We start from the raw sequence: 26,276 nt of genomic DNA, 5'->3' as shown, positions 1-26,276 counted from the left end.
TTTCCCTTGAATCCTCCACATCCATTTAGCAAGGGCTATCATTTATATCTCCAAAATAAGCCTCCAATCCATTTATTTGCCACTACAACCTCAAATACCACCCAAGTACAAGGCACTATCAATCAACTCTTTCCTGGACTGCTGAAACAGCCTCTATGGCTCCTCTCCACACAAGCAGCCAACGTGATCTTCTAAAACTATCAATTACATCACGTCACTGCCATGGCCCAAAACTTTTCAAGAGCTTTTCATTGCACTTGATATAAAATCCAAAATCCTTACCTCATCCTACAAGGTCTGCTACGATCTGGGCCCTATCTACCTTCACTCCCCAGCCTTTTATATCACTCTCCTTCTCAGTCCCTATACTAAAGCCACACCGGCTTACTTTTAGTTCCTCACAAATGCCATGTTCTTTCCCACTTCCAGGCCTTTCCACCAGCTATTCTCTCTGCCTGGAACACACTTCTTCCTGCTCTTCCCATGGAGATCCCCTTCTCATCCTTCAGACCTTAAACATTACTTCCTAGAAGAAGACTTCCCTGACCACCCAGTTTAAAGCAGATCCTCTCTACTATACCCTCTCCCAGGACCCTGTTTTCCCTTTATAGCACTTAGCACAATTTACAATTGTCTTGTTTATTTTTTTCATTATCTGTCTTTCCCACTAACCTACATGAAAACAGGGACCTTGTCTGTCTTTTTCATCATAGTACCCTAAGTACCTAGCTGGTGCCTGGAACATGGTAGACACTCAATATTTATTGAAAATGGCTATAAATGCTTGCTTTTGAATTAAAAACAAGCCATTTATTATGCCTATTCTGTGTCGGATACTGTACTAGGCCCTTTACATACATTTTTTAAAAAATTTCATCATCATAATAATCCCATGAAGTAGGTATTATCCAGATTTTATAGTTGAGGAAACTGAAAACTTATAACCAGGGTTATACATTCATGGGTGTGCAATCTGTGCTTAGGCCTCGTGCTCAGAGGACCCATACTTGGTGTAATGCTCTGCTGTTCCTATCTTGAAATTCTTAATAATTTTTGAACAAGCAATCCTGTCTTTTCATTATGCACCATACCCCATAAATATGTAGCCAGTCCTGCTTATAGCATTGGGTAACTTGTCCAAGGTTCGACAGCTAGTAAATGGCAGAGACTTCAATTAAAACTCAGGTTTGTCTCAAGCCATGGCCTATATGCTTAAATACTATACTACGTAGTTTTTCACTTTCTGCAACTAGAAAAAATAATCCAAGGAGTCAGTTATCAAGTTCAAACTTCTGTTAAGTGAATATCTAAGCTAGTATTTTCCAAATAAGTTTCTCGTGTAACATTTTTGCAAGATATTAATAGGAGAGCTGTGAAAAAGGTGTCCAGTGGTCAAATAAGGTAAGGGGAATGCACCTTCTATCCCATTTTAAAGTTTCTCAATACATATTAGCATATGAAAGGCTCTGAGCGAATCAACAGTTAACAAAAAAACGGACTGCTTAACTTTGTTTAATCCAGTATTTTCTGGACTTAAATGACTACAGAACCCTTTTTTAAAAGCAAAATTATTAACTCCTGGAGAATAGTATTCTGTAGAATGCAGGTTGGGGAATGCTGATCTAGATAAGTGTTTGCAAACTTTTTCTGTAAAGTTCCATAAACAGATTAGGCTTTTAGGTCTCTGCTGCAATTACAGGCATACCTTGGAGATATTGCGGGTTTAGTTCCAGACCACTGCAATAAAGCGAATATTGCAATAAAGCAAGTCACACAAACTTTTTGGTTTCCTAGTGCATATAAAAGTTACACTTACACTAACTGTACTGTAGTCTATTAGGTGTGCAAGAGCATTATATCTAAAAAACAATGTACATACCTTAATTAAAAAGTACTTTATTGCAAAAAAAATGCTAATCATCATCTGGCAACACAGGGTTGCCACAAATCTTCAATTTGTAAAGAATCACAATATCTGTGAAGTACAATAAAATGAAGCGCAATAAAACAAGGTATACCTTTACTCAACTCTGCCATATTAGCGTGAAAGCAGCCCTAGACAATATGTAAATGAATGGGCATGGATGGTTCCAGTAAAAGTTTATTTACAAAAACAGGCAGCTGGCTGGATTTGGCCCACTAGCTGTAATTTGTTGACCTCAATCTAGATCATTCCAGAAGCAGACTGATCTATTCTATCCATAAAGTCCTGTACATCTGGTGCTTGACTACCATCATCAGAGGTCCTCCTAGTATTTGAATATCTATTCTAAATGATATAAAAGTCCTATTTGTTATGACAGTTTGGGACTTCATGAATATTACCAAAAAAACCATTGATTGTTGCTCAGTGAATATGGGGGAAGAAATGGGAGAGGAGTGGGGATGAGTGGGGTTCATGGGAGACACTATTCCCAAAACAGAAAAAGAGTAAATCAGAAAAGACATCTACCTGTAAGCTCCTTCCATGAAAATGAAGCCAGAGAACTTGAAGCAGCTGTGGGAGGAAGAGCTGGGGTTAAGAGTATCACAAATACACCTTTGTACCAAAACATGAAATACACAGAAATTTAGTCACACTGTTACAGCCATTCATGCTGTTCCCCAAACAGAAATAAAACAAAGAAAGAAAGCCACCTCACATCTATTCTAACTTACCAAAAAGGTATTTCATAGCTAATGTCCAACATGAAGTAAACCTAAGAAATTCCCACACAAATATATTTAGGGTGTAAACATTTATATTTATATGATAAATAAGGAAAATTTTAGGCATGAACGTAAAGGGGCATTCATTATTTGAAGTGACTGTTTCTGGTATTTTGTTTTCCTTTGAACGTTAGCTTATTGATTCTGTTGGAGCTTCTGTTGAGCCTAACTTGTTAATGAGAAAGAATAAGACATTGTTGATGTTAGTTTGACAGAAATATACAATGACCTACATTCAAATGCACACACACACACACACACACACACACACACACACACACACACATCCCTTCACATTCCTATAGGTTTTTAGTACTTGCACACCATTATAGGCAAGAGTGAGACATAGTTGGGAGCTGTGACTAGGTGTATGGGAGGAAGCAGAGTATGGAGAGGCAGATATTAGAATGTCACAGAAATGGGCAGCAAGTGAGTGGTCTGTTGAAGATAACCAGTTTCTATTCCCCATAACTAAACATTCCTTGGAGTTCAGGAATCAGCCACATGGGGAAGGACTCCAGAAATCTTCACTCTTTACTCTTTTGTGCTGTCTCCTGTGAAGATCTGTGGTTACAGTAAAGGAAGAGACTTAAGAGTCTTTTATGATCATAGATGCTTTGGGGACTATGGAAAACATTATAAACACCAGATGCCTCTTCACAAAAATTGTGGAGAGATTATTAATGGGTAAATTCTGTATCCATGTAATACCTTAATATACATATACCTATACACATACAACACAATTTTAAAGATTCAGAAAAATCCCACAGTCCATGAGGAGAAGTAGGGGAAAGAGAATGAACAAGACTACCTAGATTATACCCTTTTACCTCATTCAGTTACTCACCTTTCTGTTCAGACAATAAGCTCCAGGTGCAAGCAGGTTCCATATCTTTTCGTTTCTTTTGACTGTTCATCCTGGCAAATCAAGAAGACTGTAACCCAAAACAGAAATGATGACTGTAAGGCCTGGTGGAAGCCCAGAGTAAAAAAGTAACTCAAGAAAGACTACTCAAAGCATCACAGAGCTGGGGAAGAGAGAAGGCCCAGTAACCAAGTAGAGAGCTAGCTGGGACTAGGAGATCACAGGAAGATAGACCAAAATCAACAGTCTTCAGCTTGAAGAGAAAAAAAAAAAACAAAAAAACTAAAGAGAGGATAGAATGTCCACAGACTTTTGAAGAGTACAAATAAGGGAAATGTCAAACTGAGCTCTAAAATGCATTATTAAGGGAAGGATAGGATTTAGGCAGTATACCTCTAATGTTTGTGGTCAAGATAAGAAAGAATGACTGTGTCCTTCTACAACACAAGTCAATTTGGTACCACTGGTAAAGGGAGAATTCTAAGACCACAGATTAGAATACTGTGGTATAAGAGAAACAGTCTAGAGAGTCAGGAGATCCAAGCCCTAGTTCCATTTCTATAACTATCTACCTATGGACCTTGAGTAAGATTCTTCTACTTTCTGAATCTGTTTTATTATTTTCAAAATGGTGGAGAGAATGTTAGCCCAGGTTTCTTTCCAGGTTGAACATTGTAAGATCAGTGGTCCTAAGTCCCAGTTGCACATTAGAATTACCTTCACACCACCTTCCAGAATTTGTTTTCTTTGTTGCAATATTACTTATCAATTTCTAACACACTTGATTATTTTCTTATGAGTTAGGTTTATTATTCACTTTCAGTATTTCCCCCTTAAATTGAATTATTGGCCCCAATTCTCAGCCCTTGCCATGAACTTGGCAGGTCCACACCAAAGAAGTGGAACTTATTTTCCCACCTCTTATCTTCGAGCTCAACTTTGAAACTTGCTCTGGGTAATGGAGTGTACACAGATGTGACTCAAGTAGGGGCCTGATATGTGCTTGCACAGTTGTACATGCTCCCTCTTGTGATTCTGCCACTGGCATGAGATGAGCCATGAGAGAAACAAGCCCCAGGTAGTCCACTCGTCCAAGGATGAGAAATAGATGCAGTAGAGCCACCCCAGTTTACTCATAGTCCTGCAGCAAAAAAAATAGAGTCACCCCAGCCCGAATCAGAGTTGCCCAACAGAACCCTGCCTAATCAGCTGAGTCCCAGCTGGCCTCCAGATCGGTGAGAATAAGTGCTTAATAAATTCTTAACTTTTCGTGCCACTGAGATTTTGTGGTTGTTGTTATGTATTGTTGTGGCAATAGCTAACTAATACATCTTGCTAGAGGGTAAATGCCTAGAAAGTGTTTGACATAGAGAAGACATTCATTAAATGTTCATTGAATAAATTGAATAAATGAATAAAATCTTAAAAATAATACAGTGCCTAGTCTGCATTCCTGATCAATTAAATCAGAATCTTTGATGATGAGGTTTGGCATTGACTTTTTTTTAAGTTCCCAAGGTGATTCGAATACACAGCCAGGGAAAAGAGCCACTGTTCTAAGAATTAGTTATTTTTGATAGAGTGTATTGGTGAAACACACAGGCTTTGGAATCAAACAGATGTGTTCAGGCCCTGACTCTACCACTTACTATGTGACAACCATGGAATTAACATCTCTAAGCCTCAGATTCCTCAGCTATTAAATAGGGATAACAACAGTTTATAACAACAGTTGATCACAACCTTTCTTAAAAGGTTATTATGAGGATTAAATGAAGTATGCATATGAAGTATTCAGTACACTACATGGTACACAGTAAGGGCTCAATAATCCTAAACCATAGCTACTGTTGGCATTGCTGTATCATTTGATAGAGAGTAAAAATGTCTGAACTCAGATAGACCTTACTTAAATTCCATTTCCACTGCTTTCTAGCAAGATGACTTCGAGTAAAGTTACTTAAACTCCTGAGACTACAGTAACCCATCTGTAAAATATGGTGATAATAATAACTACTTCATTATTTTGTTGTGAGGATTAAATAAGATGACACACATAAAACTCTTAGCAGAGGACCAAGTGCAATATAAATAATGTTAGAGAAAAATAAGTTGGCATTTATTATAACTGACAGAAAGAAGTTACATTCTATTAAAATCTCCACATAACAACTTCTTATGAGACAGAGTGTTCCCAGCAGTGTTATATTCCCACATCCTGGGTTCTTTTCCCAGTCACTAGGAACAGCATGTCCTCTAAAAAGTAGAAAAAAATTCTCTAGTTACAAATTACTCCAGTAAGCACTCCTGCCCTCAGGTAATGGAGCTGGAGGGGTACATGGCCACTCACTCTCTTCCTAGGCAATCTCTACGATGTCCATGATTTCAATCATTCCTTACAACTCCTAATTGTTTACCTAAGTCTAGCCCTCTTCTCTCAGATCCAGATTTATTCATCTAAAGGCTTACTCAACATCTCCACTTAGATGCTGACACCTCTCTTTTTCTTACCTCTGTTGGTAACTACTGTTTGGTTTGTCCAGCATTCTTTCATTGATCTTGGTTTTGATAAGATATCCCATATCTCTTAATGGAATAATCAGATTCTCTGTGCCTGAATTTTAAAACCTGAGTGGGGACTATAGAGACTGAGGTTCTGATACCCAAATGCCCCAAGCTTCCTTAGTTCCTGACCTCCCTGAAACCTTGTTTTTGAGCACTCCATGTAGTTTCAAGTAACTCCAGTATCCTTCCAAAAATCTCTATTTTTGCTCAAGTTAAGTTATTCAGAATCAATTTCTATTGCCTGCAGCTAAAGAACTCTGACATAGAAATTATGCCAGAAACACTAACAACAAACTATCAGAAAGAGAAATTAAGAAAACAATCCCATTCACAGTTGCATCAAAAAGAATAAAATACCTGGGAATAAGTCTACCTAAGGAGATAAAAGACGTGTACTCAGAAAACTATAAGACACTGATGAAACTGAAGATGACACAAAGAGATGGAAAGATATACTGCACTCATGGATTGGAAAAATTAATATTGTTAAAATGACCATATTACCCAAGGCAATCTACAGATTCACTGCAATCCCTATCAAAATACCAATGGCATTTTTCACAGAACAAATATTCTAAAATTTGTGTGGCAATACAAAAGATCCCAATTAGCTAAAATAATCTTGAGAAAGAAAACCAAAACATAAAGTATCATGCTACCTGATCTCAAACTATACTACAAAGCTACAGTAATCAAAATAGTACGCTACTGGCACAAAAACAGACACAGATCAATGGAATACAATAGACAGCCCAGAAATGAACCCACATTTATATGGGCAATTAATCTACAACAAAGGAGGCAAAAATAAACAATGGGGAAAACACAGCCTCTTCAATAAATGGTGTTGGGAAAACTGGACAACTACATTCAAAAGAATCCAACTGGACTACTTTCTCACACCATATACAAAAATAAACTCAAAACAGATTGAAGACTTAAATGTAAGACCTGAAACCATAAAACTTCTAGAAGAAAACATAGGCAGTACACTCTTTGATATCAGTCTTAGCAATATTTTTTTGGATATGTCTCCTCAGGCAAAAGAAACAAGAGCAAGAATCAACAAATGGGACTACATCAGACTAAAAAGCTTTTACACAGTGAAGGAAACTATCAACAAAATGAAAAGGCCACCTGCTGAATGGGAGACAATATTTGCAAATGATATATCCTATAGGGGGTTAATATCAAAAATATACAAAGAACTCATAAAACTCAACATCAAAAAAACAAACAACCCAATTAAAAAATGGGCAGAGGAACTGAATAGCCTTTTTTCCAAAGAAGACATACTGATGGCCAACAAGAATATGAAAAGATGCTCAATATCACTAAACATCAAGGAAATGCAAATGAAAACCACAATGAGATATCACCTCACACCTGTCAAAATGGCTATTATCAAAAAGACAGTAAGGTGTGGTTAAAAAAATTAAAAACAGAACTACCATAAAATCCAGCAATTCCACTTATGGGTATTTATCTGAAGAAAATGAAAACATTAATTAGAAAATACATAAACAATCCTATGTTCATCACAGCACTAGTTTTTTTAAATTTTTATTGGAGTACAGTTGATTAACAATGTTGTGTTAGTTTCAGGGGTACAGCAAAGTGAATCCGTTATACATATACATATATCCACTCTTTTTTATTTTTTTATTTTTTTATTTTTTCCAGTTTTCTATTTTTTAAAATTTTTTTAACATCTTTACTGGAGTATAATTGCTTTACAATGGTGTGTTAGCTTCTGCTTTATAACAAAGTGAATCAGCTATACATATACATATATCCCCATATCTCCTCCCTCTTGCATCTCCCTCCCACCTTCCTTATCCCACTCCTCTAGGTATCCACTCTTTTTAGACTCTTTTTCCATATAGGCCATTACAGAGTATTGAGTAGAGTTCCCTGTGCTATATAGTAGGTCCGTATTAGTTATCTATTTTATATATAGTAGTGTGTATATGTCAATCCCAATCTTCCAATTTATCCCTCCCCCACACCTTACCCCCTGGTAATCATAAGTTTGTTTTCTACATCTGTAACTCTATTTCTGTTTTGTAGATAAGTTCATTTGTACCCTTTTTTTAGATTCCACATATAAGTGATATCATATGATATTTGTCTTTCTCTGTCTGACTTACTTCACTCAGTATGACAATCCCTAGGTCCATCCATGTTGCTGCAAATGGCATTATTTTGTTCTTTTTTATGGCTGAGTAATATTCCATTGTATATATGTACCATGCCTTCTTTATCCATTCCTCTGTTGATGGACATTTAGGTTGCTTACATGTCCTGGCTATTGTAAACAGTGCTGTAATGAACACTGGGGTGCATGTATCTTTTCAATTTATGGTTTTCTCCGGATATATGCCCAGGAGTGGAATTGCTGGATTTTATGGTAGCTCTATTTTTAGTTTTTTAAGGAACCTCCATACTGTTCTCCATAGTGGCTGTACCAGTTTACATTCCCACCAACAGTGTAGGATGGTTCCCTTTTCTCCACACCCTCTCCAGCATTTATTGTTTGTAGATTTTTTGATGATGGCCATTCTGACCGGTGTGAGGTGATATCTCATTGTAGTTTTGATTTGCATTTCTCTAATAATTAGTGATGTTGAGTATCTTTCCATGTGCTTTTTAGCCATCTGTATATCTTCTTTGGAGAAATGTCTACTTAGATAGTCCACCCATTTTCTGATTGGGTTGTTTTTCTGATATTGCATTGCAGCATTATTTATAATACCAAGATATGGAAGAAACCTAAGTTCCCATTGATAGATGAATATATATATATATATAATGGAACATTACTCAGCCATGAAATCTTGCCATTTGCAACAACATGGATGGACCTAGAGTGTATTATATTAAGCAAAATAAGTCAGACAGATAAAGACAAATACCACATAATCTCACTTATATGTGTAATCTAAAAAACAAAATGAATTAACAAGCATAATTAAACAGAAACAGAGTCATAGATACAGAGAACAAACAGGTAGGTGGTAGCCAGATTGGAGGAAACTGGGGGAGGAGAGAAATAAGTGAGGGAGATCAAGAGGCACAAACTTTCAGTTACAAAGTAAATGAGTCACAGTGTAGGGAATATACTCAATAATTATGTAATATCTTTGTATGGTAACAGATGACAACTAGACTTACGGTGACATTTTGAAATGTATAGAAATATTGAATCACTATGTTGTGTACCAGAAACTAACATAGTGTTGTAGGTTAATTATACTTCCAAAACAAGCAAAGAAACAAACTCCTAGAAAAAGAAATCAGATTTGTGACCACCAGAGGTGGGGAGGGGGGAATTAGGTGAAGGCAGTCAAAAGGTACAAACTTCCAGTTATAAGATAAATTAAGTACTATGGATGTAATATACAGCATGATGAAGATAATTAACACTGCTGTATAAAAGTTGTTAGGAGAGTAAATCCTAAGAGTTCTCATCACCAGGAAAAAATATTTTTTCTATTTCTTTAATGTTGTACCTATATGAGATGACGTAATCATTTCATGATGTATGTAAGTCATATCACTATGCTGTACATCTTAAACTTACACAGTGCTGTATGTCAATTATATCTCAAAAAAAGTAGAAAAAAAAATTGAAAAGAAAAAGAAATTATACCAGAGAGTGAGTTACAGTCAACAGACCTTTAGGGAACTATGGGGGTATTTTATAACTGGTTATTAGACCCAGTTAGAGTAAAAGGCTGTGAGATGGCCCAAATTCCACGATGGGAAAGTAGTATCCATTGTACTAGGAGTTCCACTAGAATATATGGAATCGTTATGCAAAGTACCAAAAGGTGCCCTCTTCAAGAAGACAAATCAAAGTAAGTAATTCAGTCTCCTCCAAGCAGTTGAATTACAAAATGGTAAAATGGTGCTTCTTCCTCTGCGCTAGGGGAGCACCAAGTTAGGGAACACAGGTTAGAGAGCAGGGTATGGGCTAATTTCAGTCCCCCTTCACACCCTTGGCTGTGTGCCTTTTCAGTCAACAAACTGTACAACTTTTCATGGTGACTCGACATGGTATGCATGCTGCCAAAAACAGGAGAAAGAAATGCTACAAATCTCACCTCCAGGCCTAAAATGAGACTCTGGTTTTTTTTTATTGAGATATAATTCACATATCATAAAATTCACCCTTTTAAAGTGTACAATTCATTGCTTTGTAGTACATTCACAAAGTTTTGCAACCATCACCACTATCCAATTCCAGAACATTTTCATCACCCCAAAACGAAATGCTGTACTCATTAAGCAGACACTCCCCATTCTCCCCCCACCCCAGCCCCTGGCAACCACAATTCTACTTTATGTCTCTAAGGATTTGCCTATTCTGGACAGTTCATATAAATGGAATCATACAATATGTGCCCTTTTGTGTCTGGCTTCTTTTCTTAGCATAATGTTTTCAAGGTTCATCCATGTTGTATCATGTATCAGTTCTTCATTCCTTTTTATAACTGAATAAGAATCTATTTCACATCCACTGGAATGGCTGTAATTTAAAAAATGAAAAATGGCAAGCATGTGGAAAAATTAGCACACTCATACATTGCCAGTGGGAATATAAAATGATGCAGCCACTATGGAAAAGTTCAGCAGCTCCACAATAAGTTAAACACAGGATTACCATGTGACCCAGCAATTTTACTTCTAGGTATATACCCCAAACAATTGAAAACAGGTATTTAAACAAAAATTTGTACAAAAATAGTCACAGCATCACTATACTAAATAGCAAAAAAGGTGGAAACAACCCCAATGTCCATCAACTGATGAACTGAATAAACAAAATGTGGTATATATTTACAGTGGAATACTATCCAGCCATAAAAAGGAACAAGGTACTGAGGCATGCTATAACATGGATGAGCCTTGAAAACATTATGCTACATGAAGGAAGTCAGACACGAAACTCCATTTATATGAAATGTACATAATAGACAAATTCGTAGAGAAAGAAAGTAGATTAGTGGTTGCCAGGGGTTCGGGGAAAAGGGGAAGTGGTAGTGACTGCTAATGGTTATGGGATTCTGTTTGAGGTGTTGGAAACATTCTGGAATTAGATAGTGGTGATGGTTACACAGCATTGTGAATATACTGAAAATAACTAAATTGTATACTTTAAAAGGGTGGGTTTTATGGTATGTGAATAAAATCAATCAGATCAATTTAATAAAAGCTATAAACTAAACTTGTGGTAATCATTTTGCAATATATACATGTATCAAGTCATTATGTTGTACACCTAAAACCAAAACAGTGTTATATGTCAATTATAACTCAATTAAAAAATAGAAAAAAATCAATTGTAAAAGTAGGAAAAATATCAATGAAAAATGCAATTACAGAAGAAAATGAGAAAGTGGAAACAACGCAAATGTCCATCAACGGATGAATGGATAAACAAAATGTGGTCTAGACATACAACACATTACTCAGCCTTTAAACAGAAGAAGATTCTGAAACATGCTACATGTATTAAATTTGAAAACATTATGCAAAGTGAAATAAGCCAGGCACAAAATAAAAAATATTATATGATTCTATTTATATGAAGTACATAGAATAGTCAAATTCATAGAGTCAGAAAGTATAACGGTGGTTACCAGGGTCTGGGGGGAGAGGGTAATGGGGAGTTATTGTTTAATGGGTATAGAGTTTCAGTTTGGGAAGATGAAAAATTTTGGAGGTGGCTAGTGGTGATGCTTGGGTAACAATGTAATGTACTTAATGCCACTGAATTGTACACATAAAAGTGACTAAAGTGAACTCTACTCACCACCAGTCCCTCCCATCAGGAAACTTGCACAAGCCTCTTAGATAGCCACATCCACCAGAGGGTAGCCAGCAGAAGCAAGAAGAACTACAATCCTGCAGCCTGTGGAACAAAAACCACATTCACAGAAAGATAGACAAGATGAAAAGGCAGAGGGCTATGTACCAGATGAAGGAACAAGATGAAACCCCAGAAAAACAACTAAATGGAGATAAGCAACCTTCCAGAAAATGAATTCAGAATAATGATAGTGAAGATAATCCAGGACCTCGGGAAAAGAATGGAGGCAAAGATCGAGAAGATGCAAGAAATGTTTAACAAAGACCTAGAAGAATTAAAGAACAAACAAACAGAGATGAACAATACAATAACTGCAATGAAAACTAAACTAGAAGGAATCAATAGCAGAATAACTGAGGCAGAAGAACGGATAAGTGAGCTGGAAGACAGAATGGTGGAATTCACTGCTGCAGAACAGAATAAAGAAAAAAGAATGAAAAGAAATGAAGACAGCCTAAGAGACCTCTGAGACAACATTAAACGCACCAAAATTCGCATTATAGGGGTCCCAGAAGGAGAAGAGAGAGAGAAAGGACCAGAGAAAATATTTGAAGAGATTCGAGTCAAAAACTTCACTAACAGGGGAAAGGAAATAGCCACCCAAGTCCAGGAAGCGCAGAGAGTCCCATACAGAATAAACCCAAGGAGAAACACGCCGAGACACATAGTAATCAAACTGGCAAAAATTAAACGCAGAGAAAAATTATTGAAAGCAGCAAGGGAAAAATGGCAAATAACATACAGGGGAACTCCCATAAGGTTAACAGCTGATTTCTCAGCAGAAACTCTGCAAGCCAGAAGGGAGTGGCATGATATACTGAAAGTGATGAAAGGGAAGAACTACAACCAAGATTACTCTACCCAGCAAGGATCTCATTCAGATTCGATGGAGAAATCAAAAGCTTTACACACAAGCAAAAGCTATGAGAATGCAGCACCACCAAACCACCGCTACAACAAATGCTAAAGGAACTTTTCTAAATGGGAAACACAAGAGAATAAAAAGACCTACAAAAACAAACCCAAAACAATTAAGAAAATGGTCATAGGAGCACACATATCGATAATTACCTTAAACGTGAATGGATTAAATGCTCCAACCAAAAGACACAGGCTTGCTGAATGGATACACAAACAAGACCCATATATATGCTGTCTACAAGAGACCCACTTCAGACCTAGGGACACATACACACTGAAAGTGAGGGGATGGAAAAAGATATTCCATGTAAATGGAAATCAAAAGAAAGCTGGAGTAGCTATACTCATATCAGATAAAATAGACTTTAAAATAAAGACTGTTACAAGAGACAAGGAAGGACACTACATAATGATCAAGGGATCAATCCAAGAAGAAGATATAACAATTATAAATATATATGCACCCAACATAGGAACACCTCAATACATAAGGCAACTGCTAACAGCTCTAAAAGAGGAAATCGATAGTAACACAATAATAGTGGGGGACTTTAACACCTCACTTACACCAATGGACAGATCATCCAAAATGAAAATAAATAAGGAAACAGAAGCTTTAAATGACACAATAGACCAGATAGATTTAATTGATATTTATAGGACATTCCATCCAAAAACAGCAGATTACACTTTCTTCTCAAGTGCGCATGGAACATTCTCCAGGATAGATCACATCATGGGTCACAAATCAAGCCTCAGTAAATTTAAGAAAATTGAAATCATATCAAGCATCTTTTCTGACCACAACGCTATGAGATTAGAAATGAATTACAGGGTAAAAAACGTAAAAAACACAAACACATGGAGGCTAAACAATACGTTACTAAATAACCAAGAGATCACTGAAGAAATCAAAGAGGAAATCAAAAAATGACAGCGAAAACACGATGATCCAAAACCTATGGGATGCAGCAAAAGCAGTTCTCAGGGGGAAGTTTATAGCTATACAAGCCTACCTCAAGAAACAAGAAAAATCTCAAATAAACAATCTAAACATACACCTAAAGGAACTAGAGAAAGAAGAACAAACAAAACCCAAAGTTAGCAGAAGGAAAGAAATCATAAAGATCACAGCAGAAATAAATGAAATAGAAACAAAGAAAACAATAGCAAAGATCAATAAAACAAAACGCTGGTTCTTTGAGAAGATAAACAAAATTGATAAACCATTAGCCAGACTCATCAAGAAAAAGAGGGAGAGGACTCAGATCAATAAAATTAGAAATGAAAAAGGAGAAGTTACAACAGACACCGCAGAAATATAAAGCATCCTAAGAGACTACTACAAGCAACTCTATGTCAATAAAATGGACAACCTGGGAGAAATGGACAAATTCTTAGAAAGGTATAACCTTCCAAGACAGAACCAGGAAGAAATAGAAAATATGAACAGACCAATCACAAGTAATGAAATTGAAACTGTAATTAAAAATCTTCCAACAAACAAAAGTCCAGGACCAGATGGCTTCACAGGTGAATTCTATCAAACATTTAGAGAAGAGCTAACACTCATCCTTCTCAAACTCTTCCAAAAAACTGTGGAAGAAAGAACACGCCCAAACTCATTCTACAAGGCCACCATCACCCTGATACCAAAACCAGACAAAGATACTACAAAAAAAGAAAATTACAGACCAATATCACTGATGAATATAGATGCAAAAATCCTCAACAAAATACTAGCAAACAGAATCCAACAACATATTAAAAGGATCATACACCATGATCAAGTGGAATTTTTCCCAGGAATGCAAGGATTCTTCAATATATGCAAATCAATCAATGTGATACAGCATATTACAAATTGAAGAATAAAAACCATGTGATCATCTCAATAGATGCAGAAAAAGCTTTTGACAAAATTCATCACCCATTTATGATAAAAACTCTCCAGAAAGTGGGCATAGAGGGAACCTACCTCAATATAATAAAGGCCATATATGACAAACCCACAGCAAACATCATTCTCAACGGTGAAAAACTGAACGCATTTCCTCGAAGATCAGGAACAAGACAAGAATGTCCACTCTCACCACTATTATTCAACATAGTTTTGGAAGTCCTAGCCACGGCAATCAGAGAAGAAAAAGAAATAAAAGGAATACAAATTGGAAAAGAAGAAGTAAAACTGTCACTGTTTGCAGATGACATGATACTATACATAGAGAATCCTAAAAATGCCACCAGAAAACTAGTAGAGCTGATCAATGAATTTGGTAAAGTTGCAGGATACAAAATTAATGCACAGAAATCTCTTGCATTCCTATACACTAATGATGAAAAATCTGAAAGAGAATTTAAGGAAACACTCCCATTTACCATTGCAACAAAAAGAATAAAATACCTAGGAATAAACCTACCTAGGGAGACAAAAGACCTGTATGCAGAAAACTATAAGACACTGATGAAAGAAATTAAAGATGATACCAACAGATGGAGAGATATACCATGTTCTTGGATTGGAAGAATCAATATTGTGAAAATGACTATATTATCCAAAGCAATCTACAGATTCAATGCAATCCCTATCAAATTACCAATGGCATTTTTTACAGAACTAGAACAAAAAATCTTAAAATTTGTATGGAGACACAAAAGACCCCGAATAGCCAAAGCAGTCTTGAGGGAAAAAAAACGGAGCTGGAGTAATCAGACTCCCTGACTTCAGACTATACTATAAAGCTACAGTAATCAAGACAATATGGTACTGGCACAAAAACAGAAACATAGATCAATGGAAGAATACAGAAAGCCCAGAGATAAACCCACACACCTATGGTCAACTAATCTATGACAAAGGAGGCAAGGATATACAATGGAGAAAAGACAGTCTCTTCTATAAGTGGTGCTGGGGAAACTGGACAGCTACATGTAAAAGAATGAAATTAGAACACTCCCTAACACCAAACTCAAAAATAAACTCAAAATGGATTAGAGACCTAAATGTAAGACCGGACACTATAAAACTCTTAGAGGAAAACATAGGAAGAACACTCTTTGACATAAATCACAGCAAGATCCTTTTTGATCCACCTCCTAGAGTAATGGAAATAAAAACAAAAATAAACAAATGGGACCTAATGAAACTTCAAAGCTTTTGCACAGCAAAGGAAACCATAAACAAGACCAAAAGACAACCCTCAGAATGGGAGAAAATATTTGCAAACGAATCAACGGACAAAGGATTAATCTCCAAAATGTATAAACAGCTCATGCAGCTCAATATTAAAGAAACAAACAACCCAATTCAAAAATGGGCAGAAGACCTAAATAGACATTTCTCCAAAGAAGACATACAGATGGCCAAGAAGCCCATGAAAAGCTGCTCAACATCACTAATTATTAGAGAAATGCAAATCAAAACTACAATGAGGTATCATCTCACACCAGTTAGAATGGGCAGCATCAGAAAATCTACAAACAACAAATGCTGGAGAGGGTGTGGAGAAAAGGGAACCCTCTTGCACTGTTGGTGGGAATGTAAATTGATACAGCCACTATGGAGAAAAGTATGGAGGTTCCTTAAAAAACTAAAAATAGAATTACCATATGATCCAGCAATCCCACTACTGGGCATATACCCAGAGAAAACCATAATTCAAAAAGACACATGCACTCCAATGTTCATTGCAGCACTATTTACAGTAGCCAGATCATGGAAGCAACCTAAATGCCCATCAACAGACGAATGGATAAAGAAGTTGTGGTACATATATACAATGGAATATTACTCAGCCATAAAAAGGAACGAAATTGAGTCATTTGTTGAGACGTGGATGGATCTAGAGACTGTCATACAGAGTGAAGTAAGTCAGAAAGAGAAAAACAAATATCATATATTAACACATATATGTGGAACCTAGAAAAATGGTACAGATGAACCGGTTTGCAGGGCAGAGGTTGAGACACAGATGTAGAGAACAAACGTATGGACACCAAGGGGGGAAAGTGGTGGGGGGGTGGGGATGGTGGTGTGATGAATTGGGCGATTGGGATTGACATGTATACACTGATGTGTATAAAATTGATGACTAATAAGAACCTGTTGTATAAAAAAATAAATTAAATTAAATTAAAAATTTTTTAAAAAGTGACTAAAGTGATAAATTTTATGTTATATATATTTTACTGCAATAAAAAAGAAAATGGGCAAAATATTTGAACAGACCTTTCACAAAGGAAGATATACAAATGGCCAATAGCACATGAAAAGATGCTCAACATCATTAGTCACTAGGGAAATGTAAATAAAAACTGCAGTGAGGTACCAGTTCACACTCACCAGAATGGTTAATATTAAAAAAACTGACACTACCAAATGCTACTAAGGATGTTGGTAGGAGAGTAAAATGGTACAAAGATATGGCAATTTCACATAAAACAAAACATACCCCCTATGTTCAGCCATAAAAAACCATGAAATCTTGCCATTTGTGACAACATGCATGGACCTTGAGGGCATTATGCTAAGTGAAGTAAGTCAGACGTAGAAAGACAAATACCACATGATCTAGTTTACATACAGATTCTTAAAAAAAAACCCTCAAAGACACAGAGAACAGATTGGTGGTTGCCAGAGGCAGGGAGGGAGGGGGTGGGGAGTGGGCAAAGTGGGTGAGGGGAGTCAAAAAGTACAAACTTCTAGTTATAAAATAGCTAAGTCATGGGAATCACGAGAATGTAATGTACCGCATGGTGACTATAGTTAGTAATACTGTATTACATATTTAAAAGTTACTAAGAGACTAAATCTTTAAAGTTCTCATCACAAGAAAAAAAAATTCTGTAACTATGTACGGTGATGGATGTTAACTAGACTTATTGTGGTGATCATTTAACAATATATACAAATATCAAATAGTTACTTTATACACCTGAAACTAATATAACATTGTATGTCAATTATACCTCAATTTAAAAAATCAATAATTATCAAAATAGAAAGCAAACAATAATTAAACAGTCGAGTAAATCAATAAAAGGAAATGATAGTTCTCTGAAAAGAACAATAGAATGAACAAATTTTTAGCAAGTATGATTTCAAAAATAAAGCCATCATAAATTAACATAAAAAATGAAAGGGAACCAAACTACAGAAACAAGAGATTAAAAAATTATCCAAAAAGTATGTATAATTTTTATAGCAATAATTTTAAAAACCTAGGTGAAATGGATAATTTCCAAGAAAATAAACAACCAAAATTGGCCTAAGAAATAGAAAACTTAAATAGACCAATTAATCATAGAAGAATGTGAAATGATAATACTCTACCTCAAAAGTCACCAGCCCCAAAAAGTTCTGTGGGAGAGTTTGACCACACCATCTAGGAACAGATTAATCAAACTTTATACAAAAATTTCCAAAGCAAAGTAAAGAAGGGAAATGACACCATACAACTATAGGCTAGAATAATCTTGATACCAAAACTGACAAGTAAAGGGAAAGAAATTATAGGCCCATCTCACTTATGAACGTAGATATAAAAATGCATAACCTTAATACCATAATCAAGCACAGGAAAACTATAGGCCATTATTTTTCAAGGGGATGCTGATGGCATTTTTGGCGGAACAATTCTTCATTTAGTATCCCTGATCCCTATCTACTAAATGCCAGCAGGACTTCCCACCACACACACACCAATAAACTGTGACAACCAAAAGCACCTCCAGGCATTTCCAAATGTCCCCTAGAGGGATGGTTCAGCCCCAGGCTGAGAATCAGTACTATAGGCAATCTCAGTTATGAACACAGATAAAAACTGCTAAATAAAAGATTAGTCCCTCAAATCTCAGAGTACATTAAAAAAGAAAAAAAACCACATCATCCCCTGACCTGATAGGTTAATATTAGGAATGCAGGGAAGTTTAACACTTACAGACCTGTCAATGTGGAACAGGACACCAACTCCTTACTTGGAAAATTGGCAATTACAGGGAAAGAGTTAAGCGTTTATCCTGTCTTTCGTATAGGAACTGTATTTTAGGCTTACCAAGTAGCCCTAGTAGAGGAGAGATAGTTCTTCTTACAGAGGTATGCTAGCTAATAAATTCAGAAAGAATAATAGAATTAGAAACTTATTATTTTGAAATCCTTAACGAAATAATTGACTCAGATAATAGTTATCAAATGGATGGTAAAGCCACTAGGTGAAAAGATGATGGAGAACTTTACAATGACAGGATCAGACTAACACCACTTCAATCCATTTTTAGTATCATTAAGAGTGAGACAGGCAAACATTATGTAAAAGAAAGTACATAGTATCAACCACTGAACAGTCTCAACAAATAATAAGAACCTGAATGTAATCAAGCATTTAGATCCACCTTCCAGTCTACAGGAAATACAAACAATACAGAAACAGATAAAACAGCACCTCACAGAAGTAATCAGCCAAATCCAGAATGTGGGAGAGTCTATAGAACAAATGGCAGGTTTCTTCAACAAACCAATGCCATGAAAATAAAAGGGAGGAGGTGTTGTCCTGTCTTAGCTTTTTAAAAACTTAAAAGAAATCTAAGAGATATAACCTAATACAGTGAGTTGTTGGTTGGGTCCTGACTGGAAGAAACCCCAATGGTAAAAACATTTTTTAGGACTTCCCTGGTGGTGCAGTGGTTAGGAATCTGCCTGCCAATGCAGGGGACACAGGTTTGAGCCCTGGTCCGGGAAGATCCCACATGCCGTGGAGCAACTAAGCCCAGGCGCCACAACTACTGAGCCCGCGTGCCACAACTACTGAAGCCCGCATGCCTAGAGCCCATGCTCTGCAACAAGAGAAGCCACTGCAACAAGAGAAGCCCGCGCAGTGCAACAACGAGTAGCCTCGGCTCTTCCCAACTAGAGAAAGCCCGCGCGGCAACGAAGACCCAACACAGCCAACAATAAAATAAATTTATTTTTTTTAAAAGTCTAAAAAATAAAACCATTTTTTAGACAATTGGAAAAATCGGAAGATATGCTGGGTATTAGTATTATAATGGCATTATGATTATATGAGAAGATGTCATTTTTGCTACAATTTTTTTGGTGAGGCATACTGAAATATTTAGGAGTGAAATCATATGATGCTCATGATTAGCCTAAAACATCCCAGAACAAAAGAGGGGAGGGGAATAGCTGAAACAAGTATGGCGAAATGTTGATGGCTATTAAAGCTCAGTTATGGGTGCATGGGGGTTTACTGTACTCTCTACTGTCATTTATGTTTGCAAATTATCATAATAGAAAGTTTTTAAAAAGCTATCAATGCAATCCAATGCATTAACAAGTTAAAGGGGAAAAACCTATATGTCCAACTTATAGGTGAAAAAGCAACTGATAAAATTTCATAGCCATTCTTGTTTTTAAAAAGCCTCAAAAGAGTAGGAATTAAAGAAAACTTACTTAACTTAATAAAGGGCAACTGCCAGAACCCACACTAAGAAGCATACTTGATGAAATTTTCGAAGCATTCCCATTAAAGGGAGGGATAAGTTAAGGATGTCTGATATCGTTGTTACTCTTCAGTCTTATAGTGGAAGTCCTAGGCAATGCATTCAGATGAGAAAAATACACGTGGTATACAGATTGAAACCAGAGAGAAAACTATCAATATTTGCACATAATCTGTTTGCCAACCTAGAAAATCCAACAGACTCAATGAACAAACTATTAGAAAGAAGGAGAATTCAGTAAAGTTGTTGGACACAATTTCAAACAAAAAACAAGTTATCTTATATACCCCTGATTACAAAATGAAAGAAAAAAATCCTATTAATAGTAGCAACAAAAGCTATAAAGTATCTAGAAATGGCCCAAACAAGATATGTTCAATACATTTATGGAGAAAATGACACGTTATTAAAGGACTTACAAATCTGAATAAATGGAGAGTCATACCACATATATTCATATAAAGGAAGAGTCATTAATGTAAAGGTGCCAATTCTCCCCCGTTAAATCCGGAAACTCAATGCGAGGCCAACAAAAATGCCAATAAGATTCTATTTGGGTATGATAATTTGATCCTAAAATCTATATTAAAAAGTAAATATGCAAGAATAACACAAAATTGAAGAAAAAAGATGACTTTCCATGTCAGATATCAAACATTATAAAACTATAGAAATTTAAAGTGTGGTATGAATGCAAGTATAAATAAATGGATCAGTAGAACCAAATAAAGAATTCTGAAACAAACCTAAATATGCATAAGAATCTAGTATTGATTAAAGGTAGCATTTGGAGTGAGTAGAGAAAGGAAAGAGGGAGGCATGTAGAAGGATATACATTGCAGCACATTTTATATTAGCAAAAAACTTGGAAATAATCATGACAATGGGGAAATGGCTACATGAATTATAGCATATCTGTTCTGTAGAATACTCCGAAACAGTGAAAAAGAACAAGTTAGATTTACATGTACTAACATGAAAAGTTCTCAGACATTATATTGGGTGAAAAGTAGCAAGTAGCAGAACAATACACATAAGCATGATAAAATTTATATATATATATATATATATATATATATATTTAACATCTTTACTGGAGTATAAATAATTTACATTTTTAAATAACACTAAATAATACTATATATATATTGTGCGTGTGTGTGTGAGAGAGAGAGAGAGAGAAAGAGAGAAAGAGAGAAAAGGTCTGGAAGAAGCTAAGTCCAACAGTGAGTAGGGAGGGGAAGAATCAGGGAGAAAATCAATGACGACTAAAGGAGGTTTTAGCCTTCCCTGTAACATTCTAATCCTCTGAAAGAAAAATGTATTCGTGTGTCAATTGTGTAATTAAGTCAATAAATAAGAAATTTAAAAGCTGCATAATGATATGAATAAATCATACATGGTATAAGGACTTATTTATTCATATAAATGCATGGAAAGGCGATTGTAAGGATACTCACCAAACTGTTGACAATTAGTTTATTCTTTGTTTTGCTTTTTTTGTGGGGTGGGGGTGGAAGTAACAACTATAGAGGGAGCAGAAAAGGCAAGTCTCAAGATTTACTATCTCTACACCTGTGTACTGTTTCAGTCTTTTACCATGAAAACATACTTATATATTATTGAGTAATTAAAAAATAAAGACATGGAAAAAGTCAAAGACACACTGTTAAGTGGAAAAAGCTAGTTGTTATATTATATATATAATTCTATATATAGAATAATGTATACATCTACTGTATTATACATGTGTACATATGTATTCTAATGCATAGAAAGAAAAATACAAATTGGACTTTCACAATTTATATACTTGTGTTGTTTGATTATTTTGTTCTAATGAGCATATAGTTGTGCATTACTTAAGAAATACTACGGTAATCATTTTGCAATATATAAACATATCAAATGATTATGTTGTACATCTTAAACTGTACAATGTTATATATCAATTATATCTGAATAAAACTGAGGTGGGAGGAAGAAACATAGAAATACAGATAAATCTAGGACTTCCCTGCTGGTGCAGTGGTTAAGAATCTGCCTGCCAATGCAGGGGACATGGGTTCAAGCCCTGGTCCGGGAAGATCCCACATGCCGTGGAGCAACTAAGCCTGTTCACCACAACTACTGAGCCTGCGTGCCACAACTACTGAAGCCCACATGCCTAGAGCCCGTGCTCTGCAACAAGAGAAGCCACCGCAATGAGAAGCCCGTGCACCGCAACAGAGTAGCCCCCGCTCGCCGCAACTAGAGAAAGCCTGTGTGCAGCAAATAAAACCCAACGCAGCCAAAAATAAATAAATAAATTTTTTAAAAAATTAATTATTTATTTATTTTTGGCTGTGTTGGGTCTTCGTTTCTGTGCGAGGGCTTTCTCTAGTTGTGGCAAGCGGGGGCCACTCTTCATCGCGGTGCACGGGCCTCTCACTATCGTGGCCTCTCTTGTTGCGGAGCACGGGCTCCAGACGCGCAGGCTCAGTAGTTGTGGCTCACGGGCCTAGTTGCTAAGCGGCATGTGGGATCTTCCCAGACCAGGGCTCGAACCCGTGTCCCCTGCATTAGCAGGCAGATTCTCAACCACTGCGCCACCAGGGATGCCCCAATAAATAAATTTATTTTTTAAAAAAAGAAACAAATACAGATAAATCATGTCATTCGCCTAATCAAAACCCTTTAGTAGGAATATTCCCAATGCTCCTAGGATAAAGCCCAAAATAATTAAGGGGCCCTGCCATCCAGTCTCAGCTCCCAATACTCTCTCCCTTGCTTAATGTGCTCTAGCCACAGCAGACACCTTTCAGTACTTCAAGTCCCTTGCACACGTTCTAGCTTCAGGTCTCTGCACATGATGTTTGTTTCCTCTGTGTGGAACACTTCCTCCATTCATCCCTCCTCTATCTCCTTCTACCCCAGCTGATCCTTCAGTTCTCATCACTTCTTTAGGAGAGTCTTCCCTGACATTCCAGACAGAGTCAGGTCCTCCTGTTATAGGTACTTATAGAATGCTTATTTTTCCTTCATAGCTCTTATCTCAATTTGCAGTTTTCTACTTATAGGTGGGATTATTAATGTCTGTTATCACTCCTACTAGACTGTAAGCTCCATGAGAGCAGGACTCTTGTCTGTCTTGTTATAACCTGACATTTAGTAAGAGCTCCGTAAATATCTGTGAAATAAATGACTGCTCCCTGTTAATCAGGGTGGACCTTATCGGCACTAGCTCCATTTTCCTCTCCATTCCAACCCATGTCATCAGATAAGCAACCTCAATGGCTATGGATGACTCACCCAACACTCTAGCTTCATTGTCCCTTGACCTCCTCTACTTCTGCAACCTCTGACTACATGCCACTTCACATGCCATTTCTAGCTATTAGTGCCCTAGACCACCCGATAAACATGGAGCTGCTCCACTTCAGAATTTCTGAACTCCACTAACCCAATCTCTGGCTACAACCTCTTACCCTTATTACTTCTTGGTTCTCAGAATACCCACTCCTCATTCTCATCAAGATCTCCCATCCTTTGACTTCTCCCATTCTTCAGCTCATTACCACCTCATTGCTTAACTCTTGTTAGCAGTCTCACTGCTCTAATCCATTTTAATCTGCCATTTACTGAGCTACTATGAGTTACTATGGGCCACTCTATATGCATTACTTCTGGAACTTCTCACAACACCTATATGAGGTAGAGACCACCATTATCCCCTTTTACAGATAAGGAAGAGGATTCTTAAACAGGTGAAGTAACTTGTGCAAGGTCACACAAAAAGTGATGGAGCAGGGTGCAGCTGGGATCTGAAAGAGATCTGTCTGACACCAAGGTCTGTGCTCCCAACCAGCAGGTTACTTTGTAGCTCAGAGGGAATGATAACTCTGACTGCAACACAGAAAATGAACGGGAGGGAAGCAGGCCAAGTGTGAAGGCTTGGCGACCAAGGCAGCAATCCAGGTGAAAGCTGATGGTGGACTAAGCCTTATCTCTCGGAACATCACAAAAGATTCAAACTAAAAGCCCACTTACTTCAGGCGTGTGACTTTACAGGATGGATCTGGTGGGCTTTGGCTGAGGATGGCACAACTAGGTGTGCCTAGAAGAGACCAAAAAGAAAACCAGCAGTTTAATACATTCTTTCAGGATACAATTTCTACTTTAACTTATCTACTTACTTACTTATTTATATTTATACTTAAGGTATGATGACATTCATTAAATGCTTCCGTTTGCTGGGAATTTATTATAGTCTTATTTACACTTCCAACCACGCTGTGAGCTACTCTCCCATTTTACAACTGAGGAAAGTGAGGCGCAGAAAGATGAGGGAAATTGCTTCACATCCCACAGTTAGTTAATGATAAAGACGGAATCAGAACCCTAATCCGCTGCTCTCCTACTCACTTACCCAGCCAAGGGCCAACCTTAGAGCCGCACTCCCCACACTACACCCGGGTGCGGGGATCCGAGGACGCGCTGCGCTCCGACCTGAGGACCTGAGCAAGAGCAGGGAGCTGACCAGCACGTCTGAGGCCGGTGCCCAGATCTGGGCTGACCAGCCGGCCGGCTCACGGGACCCAGTTGCAAGGCCTGGCTCCCCAGCTGGATGGGGAAGGCCATGGGCCCCGGAGCGGCCGTACCCTGGGGAGCGACCCCGTTTCATACACCCACTCTGAGGGCGCCACCTCCCAAAGGCACGGTGACACGGCCTGGAAGCCACCAAGCCCAGGACGGGCCCGCAGAGAAAGGAGGCAACAGCTCGGTCACCTGTTCCGTTCCCCCGTCGCAGAATCACAAGACCCAGTGGCGAATACCTAAGTCACCTATTTGGGTTTTCTGCCACAGTCTGGGGTCTACGGATGGCCGTCCTTGGGCCCAGGAACCACCATGTGCTTTTGTTTAGGTTTTTGTTTTTGTTTTTTCTTTTTGAGGAGATGATCGATACTTTTCCTTAGAATTTCAAACGGGTCACGTCCACCCTCCACCCCCCCTTCAAAAAAATAAAAAAGTTAAGAATGCTGACTCGGAGCTGTCAGCCGGAGATGCTCTGATATCTTTACCTCAATCCCGCAAGCTCGCGGTGTCAGTCCCCACCCCCGGCGTCCCTCAGCATTCCTTCCTGTTCTCTCCTCCCCCCCCCCTCCACGCACGCCTACACGCACGCACCCCACACGCACGGCCCCCCACACGCACGCACCCCCCCCCCCACGGACGCGCCGCACGCACGCGCTAAGGTTCTCCACACACACCCCCATAAATTGCTGCAACCAGGCGCGTCCTCCCGCGCCTCTCCGCGCAGACGCGTGTTCCCCAAGTCCTGCGCCTCGACCCCCGCTCCACACGCGCATCCTCTAGAGCCTCTCCCATCTCCTCTTTCCAGGGCGGGCTTTCCTCGGGGGCTGGCGGCCCGGCCCTCCCCGCCCCCCAGCTTCGCGGGCCCCGAGGTCCCTCCCCGGCGCGCTGAGCTCACCCCGCACGAGCCTGCTGCAGGCCAGTCCAACTGCGCCGCCGCTTCCCTCCTCGCATCCCAGGAGACACCGGGCGGGGTGTGGCACCTCCCACGCTCGGCCACCGGGGCCTTCGGACTACGGGGAAGCCAGCCGCTCAGCCGGAGGGAACTCCCTCGATTTCCTATCCCTCCCAACGGAGTGGGCGCTGGGGGGTAGGGTGGTGCGGCGGGAGGCGTTTCTCGTCCTCGCTGAGAAAAGCGCTCACCTGGTTCCCAAAGCCAGTTTGCCCTTCCTCTCCTTCCAGCCAGAGGGAAGGGAGAGCCAAGGTCTTGGGGCGGAGAAGGGGAAATGACTCAGAGAGGAGGCGTCTCAGAGGGAGGGGCCGGCC

General features: G+C 38.2%; 1 protein-coding gene across 10 annotated transcripts in view; it reads right to left on the bottom strand.

Annotated features, from left to right (window-relative positions):
- Window positions 1-26,276, bottom strand: part of LOC309653161 (NACHT, LRR and PYD domains-containing protein 12-like) — a 46,123-nt gene extending 19,847 nt beyond the window's left edge. For 2 of the 10 annotated variants that reach the window (XM_082447530.1, XM_082447532.1), the window contains exons 1-4: window positions 25,688-25,844; window positions 24,468-24,534; window positions 3,560-3,630; window positions 2,453-2,497 (exon numbers count right to left, since the gene is read on the bottom strand). In XM_082447530.1, coding sequence (XP_082303656.1) covers window positions 2,453-2,497; window positions 3,560-3,630; window positions 24,468-24,534; window positions 25,688-25,805 — 301 coding nt within the window. In that variant the 5' untranslated portion in view covers window positions 25,806-25,844. The other 8 variants (XM_082447534.1, XM_082447539.1, XM_082447533.1 and 5 more) reach the window with 8 other exon arrangements.

This window comes from Balaenoptera physalus (assembly GCF_965194825.1).
Source record: "Balaenoptera physalus genome assembly, chromosome: X".
Classification (NCBI taxonomy): Eukaryota; Metazoa; Chordata; class Mammalia; order Artiodactyla; family Balaenopteridae; genus Balaenoptera; species Balaenoptera physalus.
This window is presented reverse-complemented; position numbering and strand designations above follow the sequence as displayed.